Source organism: Lonchura striata, chromosome Z, assembly GCF_046129695.1.
Source record: "Lonchura striata isolate bLonStr1 chromosome Z, bLonStr1.mat, whole genome shotgun sequence".
Lineage (NCBI taxonomy): Eukaryota > Metazoa > Chordata > Aves > Passeriformes > Estrildidae > Lonchura > Lonchura striata.
The window spans coordinates 47,654,593-47,672,743 of NC_134642.1; the positions used below are offsets into that span (position 1 = coordinate 47,654,593).

The following is an 18,151-nucleotide window of genomic DNA, read 5'->3' on the forward strand; positions in this document are numbered from 1 at the left end:
ACTGATGCTGTTGTTTATAGGCTCATGCTGCTTGCTGTGTAATTGTCGCACCAGAATGTACCTTTGGAAGATTAAGGAATATGATTCTTCCTCCAAACTGTGTTCAACTGTTTTCTCGCAACTTTAGCAAATTGCATTGTTTTCGGATATCAGAAAACTTGCAAACAGAATCAGGTAAAAATTTCAAAGTTGAATGCAACTAATTGATGAGTATATTTAACCTAGAGTCGTCATTCGTATTATTGCTAATTTTTATTGGCTTTTGTGGCAATACTTCAACTTCTTGCTATTTCTGGGAGAGGTTAGGGATTTTTTACTCGATGTTGTGCAGAGTGCAGAAACTTCTGTTTACTGGTGCAGGGCAATTTGTGCACTATCCTTGGAACAAAGTAAGTGAAAACATAACATCAAAAAATGTGTGGTGTTAGTGTTATCATTGCTGGAAACATTTACTTCTTAACATCATGTATACTGATATTTTTATTTGTCATTTGGATTAAGCATTTATCCTTTTTAAGGTTTCTGTGCTGAAATAATTCCATGTGTCCAGGCAGGGTAATGTTCTGCTGCCATCTAGAGTGAATGTTTGTTTAACAGCTCTTCAGGAACAAGATTTTTTTTTAAGCCTGAGGTACATGGAAGTATTTTTAAATTTGTATTTTGATTATTACACATTAGTAAAACCTTTCTTTTGGTGCTTGAATAGAGTAGGAAAGGAAATAAAAGATAGGCAAAATACAGCTCATGAAAGTTAAATATTTGCAGCTGCTCTATTCTCAACCTGGCAGATTGCTCTTGAACTTTCTGCTCTGAACTCAGGTTTGGTTTTGGTGAGGAGAGGTGAACATGAGCAAGACCCTGTGTTCCGTGTGCAGAAGCTGTAGCAGAAGTCCTGCTACTGCATGAACTGCATGACCAGAGGTCTACACAACCCAGACATAGTCCAGTGACCTGTCAAAGGCAGAGAGAAGGAGTTAGGTTGCTTTTGTGGACTGGATTTTTTTCAATGAGTGTTTTTTCTTTTTAATGAATTTGCTTGCTAGTGGTAAAAAATGTAGTATAGTACCCACTTGAAAATCATGAAGTTACTAATGCTTCTAACATAAGAAGTAACCGAAACACAGAGTCTGGATGAGCTTCATTTTGCTGCAGGACTCACTGTGAACTCTGATTCAGTTCTATTGTTAAGTATTTCACAAGTATCCCAAAGGTTTAAGTAAAGATAAAGTTGATTATTATAACTAAGAGAAGTTAATCACAAACCTTTAAAATAGAGTCTTTGGTTTGACTTTTCTGATGTTAACTAAATTTCTCTCTGTAACAGTGGTGTGTTCTTTTAATATGTTAGACTTCCACCTTTTTTTATTTTTAAATCACCTGTTAATAAAATTGAACATGGTGCGCCTTAAGTGAAAGAATCCAAGCTACACAATTTTAGCTACACCTTCTAGTCTCTTCCTTCAATATTTTAAGAGATGGAAGAAAAGGTCTTCTGCTTTGACTCTTATGCTATGTGCTATGTGTGTTATTTCATGTTATGCATAGTCGAGGTTTTTTAAAGTAAGAATGGCTTTTTTGCATTGCTTTAATGGAAAAGTTTTTCTCATTATTTGAATTGAGAGAATCCAGCATATTTGAATTGAGAGAATCCAGCCATTAGCTTGTGGTCAGAAGCAGATACATAAGGATGGAGAAATATTCACTAATTTAATCTGGATCATTTCCAGTGCTTTATTGTGATATGAAGGGGGGGGGAATCTAATTGAATAAAACTCGCCTTGTTTGGAAAGTCAGAATGCATTTTTATAGTCCCTAGCCTGCATGTCACAGAGGTCTAGTATAGCAAAACCCTGTAAAATCTAATTTCTAACACAGGTTCCCTTTCCTGTGACCTATTAAAATTTTTGCCCCTTGGGCTTAGCTCCCCATCATCCAACGGGCAGCATCCTCCCAGGATGGAGGGGTGGCTGATACACAAGGGAGCAGTGCCCAAGCCATGGGGATGCTCCCCGTTCCTCCTGCTGCAGATCTGTTGCATACCTATGACCTTGACAGCTGCCTCAGCATTTGACATATTTCTGTTTTCTCATGGTCAGTGAGCCACAGCTGTGGCTCAGCAAAAAGCGTGGTGAGTAGTATTTGTGGTGCAGCAGCACCTTCCTTGTGCTCTGCTGTGCATATTTTGTTCTGTGTTTTCATAGTTGACAGTGCTTTTTTGCATCTTGGTTTAGCACCTACATGCTGAATGTTCAGGTACTAGTCTGGTGTCTCCAGGTGACTCTTTTTACACCAGCCACATCCTGTTGAGCCTTGCTTCAAAACCTGTTGCTGGATGTTTGCCATCCTCTGTCATCTGCTGAAGATCAGGTGTCTGCAGGTTGCCACCAAAAGCACTGGATACCATTGCTATATGCTCTTTTTCTTTGCCCAAATTCTTCCTCAAAGGCAGAACCAAGAATTGTCTTGAACTAATTCCCACATCATCCTGTGTCAAGGAAACTCAGTACTCTAGCCTTTTAGTCCTTCTTGTTACCCATGTTCACAAAACAGACCTTCATTTTCTCACAAAATCCCACTAGCTCCTGGTATGTGCTGAAAATTACCAAGAATATGTCATGAATCCAGCAGCTCTCTGATACTCTATTAGGATGTATTTGATGCTCCTCTGACAATGAATCAACTCGGGAAGGCTGCCCCAGGAGTTTCTGCTGCTTTTCCAGGAGAAAAGCATAGACTCTGGGTGGCAGATCTGGCTAAAGATTGTGTGCATGTTAGGGGTGGTTCAGGGGAGCAAGTAACGCCTTTGTTGAAGGATAATTAACACTTCTTCTGTGATGGCAGGCTCATTAAGAAATTCTCCTGAGGTGCATGCACAGAGAGTGCTCCTCTGTTGCCACAGCTGACAAAAGACATCACTGAAAAGACCAATCTGAGGTACAAAGAAGTATTGGCAGTTGCCTGGATGATTTGCCTGCTGCAGGCATAACTATTGCCAAGCTGATGGTTGGGAATTGCCAGATGACTTGTCCCATGCAGTAAATGAGCACAGCCATCATCACTGACCTGCTGGGGACCATTTGTCTGAAGTAGCTTTTGCCATGTTGTAAATGCTTAGCTTCATCACCAACATTCAGCAAATATCTCTCTGCTGGAAGGGGCTTCTTTTAAACTTGAGCTACCAGTAGATGCAATGGTAGAACAGTGTGGAGCCCCTTCCTCCAAATAATTCCCATCATAACAAATTTCAAAGAAGTCATTGAATTTCACTGGAAAAGTTTCAGGATGCTGTTGGTGTAGATTTCCCTACTACTCAGACTGAAGAAGAAAGTATAATAAAAGAAGTCAGCTTCTTCTCACCTACACTGAGAAAGAAAAGGGTTGGGAGCAATCAGGAGTAGTCATTTCCTATTGTTTTTTACTATTTCTTTTTTACTATTTCTTTTTTTTCTTTAACTTAATTGTCTAGAGTGAAATTCAAGAAGGCATTCAGCTTTCTCTTATTTTGGGTTGTTTCAGGACCATACTGTATAAATTTCTCTCCAGTCTGAAACTTGATCTGTTTCTGTCAGCTATAACAGGGAAAATATCTCAACACTCTTTATATTTTAAAAGCCTAACTTAAAAACATTGTTGGTCTTTCTTGTAGACACTTGAAGCATTACCCAAATATTCGGTGAGTTACCTGGTGTCAAGTTTAGGACTATTGCCTAGTACCCTTCTTGACGTGCTATGATTCTGCTTCTTGGAAGGTTCTCCTGCTTTAAGATTTTGACTTCCCCAGTACCTCTTTTGCTCTGAAGGTCTGCCTTTACTCGTTTTATTTTATATTTTCTTTCTTGTTTTGTGCTTTGTTTTCTTGGTTTCTCCCTCAGCTGCAAGGCATAGTTTTATGAAGGTGTTGTCTGGCTTATATCTTCTGGGAGCTTTGCCTGCATCCCAGTCAGGACTGACTGTGATTTTCAGTGGGTGTGAATGTGAATACCATTATTTGATGAGTATTTGCATTGCACTCTACTGCTACCCTCAGAGAAGGAATATTGATCATGTTTGGATTTGCACTGCTCTTGTATGGTGTATGGCTCTGAGTGTTAGAAGTAAGAACACAGTGAGGATGTTCTGCACAGAAACAAATGCAAAATGTTAGCAGCATTTATTTCAATCTTTTTTTAATATTTTATGTATGGTTTTGGAGGGGTTCATTATTTTCTGACATGTTAGCTCCTAGCTTTAGTGAGAGTGGTGAGCCTATAGTCTCTCTTCTGGAGAGTAGTGATTTCTTTCTCTTTGGATGTCAGTAACATTTTTCAGTTGTGGAAACTACTTCTATAACACCATTATTTCTGACTGGAAGGCTGGATTGGTGATTTAAAACTTAATGGAAACATCCATGCTTCAGAGACAGTCAAACATCATGACTTCAGAAAAGAAGAAATGGAGTAGTTGCAATATTAAAGCCAATAGTATAAGGATCTCATGGGTGCCTTCACTGTAGCTACATGGCAATGCAGATTTGTTTTTGTAATGCTATGAATTATTATCATAAAATAGGTAGAAAAAGAAAGTGTGCTTTTCTGACTGGCTCCTATTGTGTTAGCTTGTTTGATGGAAACTGTTCCTAAATAACAAACACCTTCTCCCTCCCATTTAAATTAACAAAAATCCTTTCTTAAAATGTCTCTCTTTTACAGATGAAGATGATGATGTTGATGGGTCAACACAAGGATCAACAAAAGATATCCAAATTTCAACCGACTCAAGTAAGCAAAATTTTAATAAGGGATGAATAGTCATTCATTTCTTTATTCGTATAAAAATAATTCATATAATTTTAATTTGTACTGCCTTATGAAAAAATTATATTAAATGGTTATTTTTTTAATTTTAGGTTTTAATTTCAGGTCCAAAGTTTTGGGCCGACACATTTATCCAGGGCCTTACAAATATCTCCTTGCTATTTTCTGTTGGTTGATATAAGTGGCAATCTATTAATTTCCTGGCTCAGTCACAAGCCACATATAAGTCTTTTCAGAAGCCATATCTCTGTGGGGATTTGGAACTCAAAGGGAACATGAACTTTGGACTTATCCAATGCTGTTTTATCCTTTTCCCAGGAAAACTAGATATCTTAGCTTCTGAAATCAAATTCTACACTTCAGTAAATTATGGCTAGAGTTAACCTTTTGTAGTTACTTTCCCTTTTGAAAGGGTAACCATGAATAACAGGTTATTTTCAGCTCAGTATCCCATGGTAAGAAAAAAACGAATGTATTTTTCTGGAGAAAGTCCTGATACTGTGTACTCTGATCCAACAGGAAAAGATAAAAGACGTTTAACAGTGAGGTGCCACTATTAAAAAACAGGCAGTGTTTAGCAGTGAGGTGCCAGTATTACAAAACGGGCAGTAATTCCTTTAAATACCACAATTTGATAAGTGCATCTCTTTCATATTAGCAAGGTGTTTTATATATAGGTGTATATATATATATATATATATACACACACACACACACTAAGTAGGGGTATGTAGACTTCACTTCTGTAACTGAATCATTTTCTCATATTTAAAAATTGGAACAGGTGGAAGGAAAAGCTTTACCTAATTTCAGGAGTGGTTATAGTTGAGCTTCTTGCCAAGGCTAGTTAGACAAATCAGACTGGCATAAGACACACTAACTTATATGTGTTGGATGAGCTCTTGACTCAGTGGAGAAATTTACTTCTGGATAACTAATTGTAGTATGTAGCTGTTTTTTCTTTTGTTAATATGCTTCCAGGAGCTCATGTGCAAGCAGGCCCTTTTTTGCTGAGTTGCAGTAAAAGTGTCCCCTGTGAGGAGGACAGTGACAAAATAAAATGTGATTTTTCACTGATAAAGCTGAAGAGGATTTTTGTGATGGATACTAGATTAGCAGCATTATGTTTATTTATCTAAGAAATATGCTTACGCTTAGGACATTACTTCTGGTCTGTAGATCTAAACTTGTTCTTTTAAACTAGTTTATTTTGAGAGTCGATCCAACTGTTCTTTGACTGTTCCTAAGACATGGAGAGCTCATAAAATATTCTCCAGTTACAATTACTAGGGATTCTCTTAGGCCAACTAGTATCTTATAAGAGCAGACTACAAAGGCGCAGCAAATGAAAACAAGTACTAGAACTTGGATGAATGTTTTTATTCTCAGATGGTTGTCTACTTTCTGGATTGCTAGAGAAAACAGCAGAGATTTTAATAGTGCTATGAAAGTTCACACTCAGAACATCAGCTGTGCTCTCAGAAACCAGTGTTCGCTTGTTTTCTCAAGTTATGTTAGCTCTAAAGAAGGTCACCCAGAACAGTGTCTTTTGGTTAGCATTTGTCTATGCTATAGTTACCATGGAGATCACTCTGACAGAAATCTGTGTCTGAAAGAATTTCACTCATTCTGGCATAGATCCAGCAGAATTTAAAGGAGTAGGTCACTTTCTGATGTATGCTACAGCCTCAGTGCAATGGTTGGTGAATTTCAAGGGTACTTCAGAAGTAAGAGTTGATGATATTTATATCTTCCTTATGTTGTAACTGAAAAGAAATTGACAACACATGCAACCACTATATTACGAAAACTGAAAATCCACGGTGATACTACTTTTCATATCAACAAAAAGAATTGGAAAGTCACAATGATCAGGGTTGGGTGTGGCTCTGAGTAAGCTGATTTAGTGAAAGATATCCCTGTCAGGATTCTTGTACTTTGTGATCCTTGAAGGCCACTTACAACCCAAATTATTTTATAATTCTGTGATTTTATTTATTCTGTTTCTATCTGTTTTTCTTTGTACATCATCTGTTATACAGGCTTGCCTCCAGAGAGTCACAGCATGACTGAGGTTAGAGGCAGTATGGAGGTTAAGATAGCCTCCTGCTCAAGCAAGGTCACTCAGAGCAGTTATCATGTTCAGTAAGGTTTTGAATATCATAATACAGTCATGGAATGGTTTGAGTTAGAAGGGACCTCAAAGATCATCTAGTCACAATCACCCTGGCATGGGTAAGGACATCTGCCACTAGATCAGTCAATGTAGCCCGTTTTGTCCCAGGAGAGACCAGGATGGGAGGCTGTACTGGGGACTGCTTTGTTGTGCAATGAGGTCTTCATGTTATGTAACGAAAACATCCTTGCACACACATTGTACCATTACCGGTGGAATTGATAATGAAGAAATATACTTAAGAAGTAGCCAAGTCTACATTGAAAAAGAAGTCCAAGCATAGTTGTCACATTTCAGAATAAGGAGAAATAAAGATAATGAGAATTAAGGTATCATGATTTTTCTTCCAGGGTTAGAATCTCATTTTTAAAAGACTGCTTTCACACATAAGTGATAATCCTGTAGTCAACCCTTTAGTTCTATGGTGTCTACTTTTGATTGGAAAACATATACTGAAGCAGAAAAGGTGGATTAGTTTCAGGTGGTTCAAGAAAGCTGTCGCTTAAGTGTCCTTGCTAAGTAGTTATACACTGCAGCCTTTCCTCATAATCCGCCACTACAGCATTGAGATACCTAGTGATGCACATTTCTGCCTGGATTCTTGCTTGCTTTTTATCAGTCGTCAGTTAGAGGTGGTTTGGTGGTTTTCTTCCTCCAGTTCCAATTCTCCTTTTTAATCCTTCTGTGGTAAATGGCAATTTGCTACTGTGCTTCATTGAACCTAAAAGCTGATATTATTTGAGAGCAAAAAGCTGCTTGTATTTTATTCTGTACTGTGAAGTACTTCCAAGCTTTAAGGGAAGCATGGAAGTAGGCTCCAGCATGTAATATATCTCCTTTACAATGTGCATTAACAGGCTGCATGATTAAGCAGTTGTGTGAGCATTACAGCTGGTATATGTAGCTTTCACTTAATATTTCTAACATTGCAAGAATTGCAAGTGATAGCTTCTGGTGATTGTACTACACAATGATGAATTCAGGTGTACAGATTTATTGTGAGATCAGACTGTAACACTGTGCTGTACAATGGGTGACTTCTGTTAAAGTTCAGTCCAATACTGCAATAAAAAGGGCATATTCTGTCAGTGAGAAATACTTATGTCTGATGCTGTAAAGCATCAGCTCTGGGGAGTACCTGCAAGAACCTGCAAAACTGAGCATCATGTCTTCTTAAAGATGTGATCAGAAGAGGACACAAGGTCTGTCTTAATGAAATTTCCTTTTTGGTCTGGGTTAATTAACTTGGTTTCCTTTCCAGAGGCAGTAAGGACACATGTAATACAATGGTAATATTAACTTGTTCCTAAAACCTCTCAAAACTTGCCTGTTCTATGAGAATTTACTTGCACTTTGCTATTCCTCTTTAAAAAGTTGCTTGAGAGAGAGACTTAGTCATACAACAACCTGTACTTGAGTCACAACCCATCTTTGTGAAAGGTGAACCTGAAATCTTTCACTCTTCACCCTTTCACAGATGTCTGTGTAACAACCTGAGCTCAAGAGTTTGAGCACTGACTTCATAAGGCTTTAGTGAAATGAAACACAGCAAAAGGCTGAAGGTCTTCATTTGCTGTACCTTCTTTCTTCCAGTTTTTCTGTTGTCCCTGTGTTTTCCTCCTGTTGCCTGTACACTTAACTAGCTATTTTAAGGAACTTTATTGGAAGCACATTCTAAGAATTGGCAGTGCTTTGGGAGCTATTCTGAAGGGGGTGGCACTTTGTCTTGGTCTTCAAGTTGTTCAACTTGTCAATAATATATGCAGTCTTGAATGCTGAGGATGAAGAAGCGATAACATACACAGTCTGGTTGTTACAGTTATATCAAAAGTCAGGATAAAACTGTGATTACTTATCCCTCTTTCCTCTCTGAATGTACCCCTGTTTTAAATGAATGATAACAAAACAAAATTTAAAATATTCAGCCTCAAAGCTTGTCCTATGACAAAGAACATTACCATGAAGAAACATTTCAGTGAGTTAAAAGCAGGTTTTTAGTAGTTATATTATATCCTTCCTATTCAGGTAGCTTTCCAATTCAAGGTGTGTTAATGAAATACAATTGTTTCCATTCAGGTAAACAAACACTAAAGATATTTGATGGGAATGATGCAGTGAAACGCAATCAATTTCGACTAATTTCAGTTCCAAGGATTGCAAAAAATGAAGAAGTTGTGGTAAGATACCCAGTGAGGGTCAATTTTACAGTGTATTTCATGTAATTTCGTATTACAATAGTAAAAAACTAAGTTTTAGAAATGTAATTCAACAACAACAAAAATCTGTGAATGGTCCATAATACTACAACGTAATTTGACTTCTTCAGGTAGTACTTCTATTTTAGAGCATCTGAGGAAATGGTGGCTTACATATCTGTAGCATAATGGTGACCACAGTATCACATGTTTAGCAGTCATTCTGCTACATGGTGTTAGTCTGAAGCCTGATTTTACTGATACAAGCAATACAGGATAACCAACTCCTTTTCTATAGTAGAGGTTTGGTATTTATCCTGGACAGCCACCAATATTGCACTTGAGTTAATCAGTTTTGAACACCAAAGCTTGTTATAGTTATCTCCATCCCTTGGTTATGAAAATAACGAATTACTGATCACATACTGGCCCCTCTCTAGCTTTTCTAGTGTTCCATCTGGGATGGAAAAATTACTTAGTACTAAATCAAGTGTGCTATACAGATCTTTATTTACTGGGCTAGGCAGAGACTCCATGCTGTGAGAGATAAATCCCAGAGGGGGAATAGGGTGGTTCACAATAAAATTGTGCATGGTGAGGTCTCAGAGTCATACAGACTTGGCAGAGAAGTCTGACTACATCAGAATTTTGAAAATATAAAGCTAAAGATCATTAGGACTTTTATTTTGATACTGTGCTCAAAATCAACAGGAATTTTGCAAAGGGTTTATAGTGTTCTGCATGTCAAAGATCTTTAAGAAAAACTATATACAGGACTGAAAACACTTTTATTTAGGAGTGCTACTTGCCTTTCAAGCACATTTTACCAGGCTGGCACTTGTAATACCAGAGAAGAGCAATACAAGTTCTTACAAGTTAGCTGTATTGACCGCAGCATCTGTGTGCAGAGGTGCTGCAGGCATGAGCCCATTATGGATGTAAACTTTCTGTGTGCATCTTGCAAAGACAGACCTTCCCTTCCCTCTCCACAGGTGTGTGGATTCAGGGCAGCTTTGTGGCTGAGAAGCTTACTAATTCTTGGCATTCCTAAGTGCAAGAAGACTGAGTAGGCAGACTTAGATCAATCTAGTGTAGTTTAACATTTTCCTTGTAGACTAAATTTTGCATGCATGAATGTAGATTTATTTGACCTGGATTTTTACATTTGGTTTCAAAATTACTATTGCTTGCCAAAAAAACTGTAGATTATGTTCAAATACATGGATATCTCAAGCTTTCTTTTTTCATGTTCACTGAAATTTGTTTTCAAAACTTCATTCTTGTTTTGATTTTTTTTTGCCATTGCTGTGTATCCACTGCTCTAAAGTTAGAACATACATTGAAGGTTAATTTCGTAAATCAGGTATTTATAATGTCTATGGCTGTATAGGTATTGATGGTGTCTTTTCAAGTAATTTATCTTGCTGTGTTTTAGGAAGCTGCTTTGAGGGTGTACTACATAAATGATGACCAGCAGGAATATGAGCTTCAGACCTTTACACAGCAGGTGCTGCTCTCTGATGATGTTATCAACAGGAATGATGCAGCAGAGGACAGCAACTTGGGCTCAGTATTCCGAGAATCTGTTCCTGAAGCTTGGATCATCAGAGCCAAGCCAAAGGACGAAGAAGTGATCAGAATTTATCCTGCCTGGCTGAAGTGAGTATTTTCCTTCTTGATCACAAGGTTATTCTTCTTGACTACATTTGTCCTCTGTGGTCTAAATCTGTTTGCTTTAGTTACTGAAGCTGCAGAACTCTTAACAGAGAGTGCAGTATTTCTCTGTATTTCAGGATTCTTCTGTTCATTTTTCTGAATGGGTAGTGTGTATAATATTTCTTTCCATGCCTGGAAGCCCTTGGGTTTCTTTATATGCGTGGAACATACAGGGCAACTTGTGCAGTTCTGTAATTGTGTGTTTGGCTAGAAAGATGCAACCCATCTGTAAACAAATTATGACATACATATCACTTGAAAAATTTTTGGATTTTTTTTTAAGAAATGTGAAGTAGAATGAGCTACAGTGCAATGTCCCATGTGAGATGAGGAAGAAAAAACTGTATTAAAAAAACAACTAAACAAAACCAACAACTATACACTTTGCCACTGAGACAGTATGAACTTTAAGCATATTTAGTAGTGGAAACAAAATGGCCTGGACCTACTAATTTCTGAAGACTTGGATAAAATTTAACCATGTTTTCATTTTGCTGTTGCAACTGCACTGACAAGTTTTATCAAGGACTTGCAGGTTATCGTTGTGATTATGAAGAAGCTAATGCTTCTAATTACAAGTGTTATTAGCAGTTCCTCGAGATGAAAGTGTTTTCTTGTCTGTGGCACTGGTACCACATCTGCCATGAGCCTCAGTGAACAACTTTCTTCAACTAATGCAAATATGTTTGAGAAAATTCTATACTTAGTTTAAAAAAGTACACACCGGATAGATCCTGAAATAAGTATTTTTTTCCTTAGAGTGGGAATGGCATATGTTTCTCTACGAGTAAATAAGGATAGCACTGTACAGACTGTGATCAAAGAAGTGCTTCCATTAATTGGAAGGCAGGTAAGTGAAAGATTTTAAGCGTGTTCATATACCACCTGAGTGATCCTGAAAGTGTATCTTTTTCTCTTCAGAAAAATTACAGTCCCTTAATTCACAATTATTGTAAATGTTGTTAGCATTTGGTAGATGATCTTTTGTGACCAGCATGTTGCTAAAAGCTTAACACAGTCTTCAGGGTAGGTAGTCACTGCTGACTCATATTCAACTTGCCATCAACCCAGTCTATAAGATCTTATTCCACAGGGCTGCTCTCCAGCTCTCATCCCACAGTTTATATTTTTACCCAGGATTACCTCGTCCCAGGTTAAGAAACTGGCAGTAGCTCTTGTTAAAAATTTCATATGGTTGATGACTGCCCAGCTCTCTAATACATCCACATAAGGGTCTCCTACCTTTAAGGGTGTCCACAGCTCCTTCTAGTTTAGTATAATCAGGAAAATCACGGTGCATTTGATTTCTTCATCCAGACAATTTATAAAAACATTAAAGAGCGCTGCAGAAATTTTCTTCCTATGGTAGCAAGCAGCATCTCTGTAGCCCCTCTGTAAGTAATGCAAGGAAAGATTCAAGGTAGAAATGGCACCCACATTCTTTACTGTCTGGATTACTTCCCACATCGCTGGAAAATTCTAGATACATCTTGTAATCTTGTAGATGCACGTGCTTTCCTTGGAAGATAATCTCTTTTCAATCTGCCTGTCCTTCTTAGGGTTGGTGCCAAAACAGCATGACTTTCAGGAAATGTGTTAGTAGACTTTGCTAGCATGCCAAGCCATTGGCAGGCCTAGCCTCCCCAGTGTGGAGAGACAAAGCTGTAGTGTGCACATTTTAGTCAGCGCCTGGGACCTGTGAGCACACCAGCAAATCATCACAGTCCCACTGCTCTAGGGCATAGCCATGCTTGCAAAGGGTGATTGCTGCCCTTTGTGCTTACTTACAGGGTACATAAGAATATGCATGTGACTAGCTCTCTGCAATAACTGGTATTCATGATCTGTCTAAGTGTATCCAGCTGTGTAAAGCATGCAGCTTATTTTGGCTACACGATACTTCCGGGATTTGTTGTCAGTCCATCTCCTCAAGTGCTGCAGACCTTTTAGGAACAACCATGTTCAAAGTTTTGTCTCATTTGAAAAAAGCAACTGTCAAACAGTATAGTTGGAAATTCTGTTAGGGAAAGATTGTCACTCCTCTGTATTTGGGCAGCTAGATGTATGCTGTAAGAGGCTTAATTCTTTGGCTCAATTGCAATTTCTTCAGTAGTGGTAATTTTTAAGTGTTCTACTTGCTTCTCTGTATAAACATGCACATACAGGAAATCTCTTTTTAATATCCAGAATTTGCCTGTTCTGCAAATTGCTTCCATCAAGTATCAGGCAAAGCACATGTAGGGAGTTGAGGTTCTTTACACCTCCATTCATGACCCGTAAAGCAAGATCATTTGTCTCTTGAGTCTCATGGCCAAAATTAAAATCCTTCCTCCTGAATGTCCTTCAGTCCTGCATGTCATATATTTTCAGGGTTTCAGACATTGTTGTAAATGGTACAGCTCTTGGTTGTGCCGGCTTTTCTGGTCCAGCTGCAAGGGACTTGAGAGGTCCCTGGCAATAGTTTGGAGAAGAGACTGGCACATATGAAGAGAGTTTTGTTCCATCAGTGCCTGGAGTGTCCCAGGAATGGGGAATGGTCAGCCCGCTTTTGCCAAGCTGGTTCCTGGGCAATCTTCTCCAAGAGCAGGGTCATTCCCAGTCCTGCATGCTTCCTCTAGAAGACAGTCAGGAAATACTCCAGATGAGCTAGCTGTTCATCGCTGAAGCAGGAATGGGATTAACCATGCTGTATACAGCGGTCCCTTCACAATGTGGCTGTGAGAATGCCAGTGTTTTCAGGAGCATGGGAGCATGATGTAAAATGAAGATTATTCCTGTCTTGGAAGAAGTTGGTTGGAGGAAGAACATCATGGTTGATTTTAAAATTCTTATATTTTAAAAAACATTTAAGTTTCCATGCTATTTTATACACCATGGACAGGATATAACACACAATAATGTAAACATGTGGCAAAATTATGTCAGTCAGAAGCTGCATTTACATGCCGTATCTTTTGGCAGACGGAGTGCCTCCAGAATTTCAAATTGGTGGAAGTTCTTATGGGCAGTAAGCAAGGTAAGTCAAGGAGCATTGGCCAAAGACATCTGATCTCTGTGGGCTTTTTCCCCCATTCTAACAGTCACAGTTCATTTTCTACAATAAAAAATGCAAATGAAAATAAACTTCATGGTGATGTTGAAATACTTAATCAGAAGTGATGCTGATTCTTTTTAGTCCTGTGTGTCAAGTGGGAATAAGTTTCCCTTTCATTATTACATAAAAACTCATTTGTGGTTTCTGGTGGATATTGAGACTTCTGCCCTGTTTTGGGGAGCTATGTTTAACTGACATAATTTTCTTAATTACAGTTATTTATCAAATATTAATTCTAAAGTTCAAATGGCTTCTTTCCTCTGTCTTCTTTCCTCCTGACACAACCCCTGAAGAATAAAAGTTCAAAGACAATCCAAAAAATATGGTTGTGTGTTAGGAAGAACAGAAATCTGCAGTCCTAGAATTGCTCAAGTGTTTTGTGATCCTGCAGGAGCTGGGCTGGTGTTCTCCAAATTGACATCTCTTTGTGCTTTAGTCTTTGTAAGGTTGCATGGAGAAATAAAGACCTTGAAGTAATCTAATGCTGACCAGAGCTGAATAAATATCTTGATAGTTCAAATACTGTCTCAATGCTTTGCTTTATTTGCAAACATAATTGTGAAGTTGTTTCATAAGGTTACTGCAACTTTGTGAATGTCATGATCTTTCTTGGTTTCTGGTGCTCTGTTTTAAAGCATCATTTGCAACCTCATATTCAATGAAAGTTGTTAGAATTGTTTTAATAAAACACAGAAGATGGTTATATTTGTACTTGTTAGGAAATACAGTTTGAAAGTCTTCTGTCAAACTGTTAGATTATTACCAAAGTACTGCTTGTCTTTTAAGTGGGTTCAGGCTGTTTCTGCCTTTTTTTAAAGGGAGAGTGGTATTTAAGAACTGTGGAAAGAGTCAGACTGTTCCAAGCACCTATGTGTTTTTATTGTTGGATAAGACATAGCTCACATCTGCATGGTCCTTTATGAGAAAATTAGTTGTATGGAGAGCTGTACTTTTTCTCTAAATTTTCTTCTTTTTGTTTTTGTGTAATTGAGCCTGATAATAATTTATATGCTTTCTAACATAATTAATGTTCTTGCCCTCTCCAGTTCAGCGCATGGTCTTGGACAATCAGGAACTGATTCTTAACAGACTCAAGGACATAAGAAAGGTGAATCTGAAAAAGAAACGTGTTTTGTTTTGTTTTGTTTTTAGTGAGTATGGAGTCCCCTTTCTTACAGAAAGAGTCATTGGTTACCCTCTAAGCAGGCTCAAGGGTAGAGAAGCTAAGTGCTTGAACTGAAGTTTGTTTCTGTTTCTGATATCCTATAGGCATAGAGGACATGATTGCTAAGTGCAGAACTATCTTGGATTTTGCCTCACAATATCTTTTTGTGAAATGTCATATCATTTGTTTTTCTTTATTTTGGTAGACTTCAATACGTCAGATGAATCAAACAAGATTTTACATTGTAGAAAACAGTAAATCCATTGTACAAGTAAATTTATTTGTCGGTGGCCTTCCACCTCAGCTTTCCCCTGAAGAATACACAAATATTCTCAAGGAAGAATTAGCTATCAAAAGTAAGTAAACAAGTACATTTTCAGACACATTAACTTGTACAGAACAAAATTTAGAAGCATCAATAGCTCATTTTTCTTATTATTCCAACTTTTTCTGACCTGATTTTAAAAAAATCATTCTGCCTTTTAGTGTTATATGGGCTTTTAAATGATTTTAACATGCACACAGTTTCAGGAGAGATGTGACAGCTTATAATTTACAGAATAATTAATATGTTACTCTAGTTATAAGTGACTACATTTTTTTTTTTTTTGTATGTTTATGTGAAAAAGCCTCATTTTTTAGAAGAATTATACATACCTTAAACTATGTACAGAATATCCCTTGCCTTTTTTAACCTCTGACACTTGTCTGGGCTGTTCCCCATGTTAGTCATGAGCTCTGTGCCTCATCATGAAGCAGTATGAGCAGTGTGTGCACATACATATGGACAGACACTCAGGGAAAAGAATTTATTTTTCTCTTTCAAAGAAGTCTAATTGAATTCTCATAATACTCCTTCAACCAATACCTTCTATAAACAGTGTCAGGAATGTGTCATGCTTTTTGCTTCAGGAAACAGCATTTTTCCCAATCTTTTATGTCACTTCAAGGGGAATTAAACTTGAAATGCCAGAAAGAATTCTTAGTCACCTTTTATGAAAATCAGTTTAGTTGTTCTTATTTGCAAAGTAAACATGAGAGGAAAAGTGTTAGCTGGAGGTTCTCCCTGTATTTGTATAACTTTTAATATTTATTTATATTATATTTATGTAACTTTTTAAAATACTTTAAAATATTTACTCTAAATGTACCCAAGGTTTTATATGTTTATATTTTTACCCTTTGCAGCAAATGTAGTATCTGTGAGTCATGTTTATCAAGCACAAGGTAAGCATTAAAACTTTTAGTCTTGCAAACAATGTCTATGTTCAACACTGCAGTCTAATAATAGAGGCTGGAAGCTCAGAGTATGTTAGTCTTACTGCATAAGCAAAAAGCCCTTCAGGTAAAAAGTAACACATTGTACGTACGAAGAGCAGTGGATTAGGGGTTACCTTATGAAGAAAAGTTAAAAGGTTGGCTTCATGCCTTGTGAAACAGAAGGTGTTAATATTTCATTATAAAAATGACTTTTGAAGTTACACTTCAACTGAATAATCTAACATCACAGAACTGTTAATATTCTTCAAGTGAAGGATTTTTAGTCTCTTTGAGAATACTAAAACTTGGTACTGCTTTTGGACTCAATGAGACTGTTTCATAGTCACTGTTTCCTAGTAGTGTTAAGAGCTAGAGTTCAATGGCTGAAAGCTGAAGAAAATAAATGCATTCATCCTTTGAGCTTTCTTTGCTTTTGCTGTGTGAATTTTATTTCAGTGAGGTCGGAGAAGCCATGAGGCTTCTGACAGCTGAAGCAGCAGTGGCTCTGGGCAGCTTTAGTGCAGTGGTCAGGTGGAGATCTACATTTGGTAAAAATTTAAAGTGTGGAATCTTCTCTTTATGTTTAAGTGTCTATAGTTGAGATGTTTCACATCCTTTGGCAGGCTTAACTTCCACATGTCTGCTAAATGGGTCTTTCTATAGCATTGTTTTGAAGACTGATGTGTGCTTCCTTTGGGTTATTTGCTGTCTCCACATGACTAACTGATACTGATTGATTGTGATTTTTGCATAGGAAAAGTGTAAAGCTTTCCAATGTACCTTCTCCTTTCTGTATTTGTCAGTGGTGAATACTTGGTTTTGTGATACTTGTCCTATATCACAGTATCATTAAACCAAATTTACAGGCATGTGCTTTTCAGACGTTTCTGCTTGTATGTGATTTTATTGCCACTTTCTTCTTATGTTTGTATTTTTGTAGTTCTCATAACTGCCTAACTCCTATTTTGTCACAACCAGGTTATGTTACTGGCCTACATCTCATATCCTGCCCTGTTTTCTGTTTTCCTCCTCACCAAATATCTTACTTTACACTGTCTTGTCAGTATTTATTTTGTTTTTTCTCTTTTGTCTTCCCTTCTTCCCTAACTTCTACATTCATAACCTAAGCCAACATAAAGATCTAAACTTGATTATCAGCCCCAAATATTTGCTTACAGTAATTCTTACTGTTAATGAACAGAACTAATGGATTTTTAATAATTGGATACAAAATGAAACCTGATACGTCTGTCACTTGTACATGATGAGAACAGAATGTTGGTAATGATAAAGAGTATGCAAATAGGCCCTACCTCTGAAGCTCAAAGGAAATCTTTAAATATGCATTAGTTCTGTGCTGTAGTTCTTGTCTTCAAGTTGTTTTGGTTTAGCAAAAATCTGAGGGTAGGAAGGAAGGTTTAAAAATATAACAACACAATTCAACTGATAACAAAGGACTGCAGAATAAGTTTTGCTGAATAATGTCCTCAGTAAACTGAGTAAACTTGTGCTGTAATATGAGACTATTTTCTAATAACAATAATAGAAAATATAAAAATTAGTTCTGATGCCTCTTTACAGGTGCTGTTGTACTCCGAATTTCATGTTTTTCTGAAGCTGAAAGAATATATATGCTAGTTAAAGATACTGTTGTCAATGACAAGCCTCTGAATGCTGTGGTGATTCCTGCAGTTATGGTAAGAGACAGGTTCGAATTTAAAAAATGTCTTTAAAAGAAAACACAACTGCCTT

At 37.4% G+C, this 18,151-nt stretch overlaps 1 protein-coding gene across 3 annotated transcripts in view; it reads left to right on the top strand.

The window, feature by feature from the left end:
- The window catches only part of DGKQ (diacylglycerol kinase theta), an 82,567-nt gene that overhangs the window by 37,241 nt on the left and 27,175 nt on the right, over positions 1-18,151 (top strand). For all 3 annotated transcript variants that reach the window (XM_031507459.2, XM_077790071.1, XM_031507460.2), the window contains exons 6-15: positions 21-174; positions 4,689-4,757; positions 9,046-9,146; positions 10,600-10,823; positions 11,640-11,730; positions 13,842-13,896; positions 15,021-15,082; positions 15,345-15,495; positions 16,328-16,366; positions 17,981-18,096. In XM_031507459.2, coding sequence (XP_031363319.2) covers positions 21-174; positions 4,689-4,757; positions 9,046-9,146; positions 10,600-10,823; positions 11,640-11,730; positions 13,842-13,896; positions 15,021-15,082; positions 15,345-15,495; positions 16,328-16,366; positions 17,981-18,096 — 1,062 coding nt within the window. The remainder of the gene's footprint in view (positions 1-20; positions 175-4,688; positions 4,758-9,045; positions 9,147-10,599; positions 10,824-11,639; positions 11,731-13,841; positions 13,897-15,020; positions 15,083-15,344; positions 15,496-16,327; positions 16,367-17,980; positions 18,097-18,151) is intronic.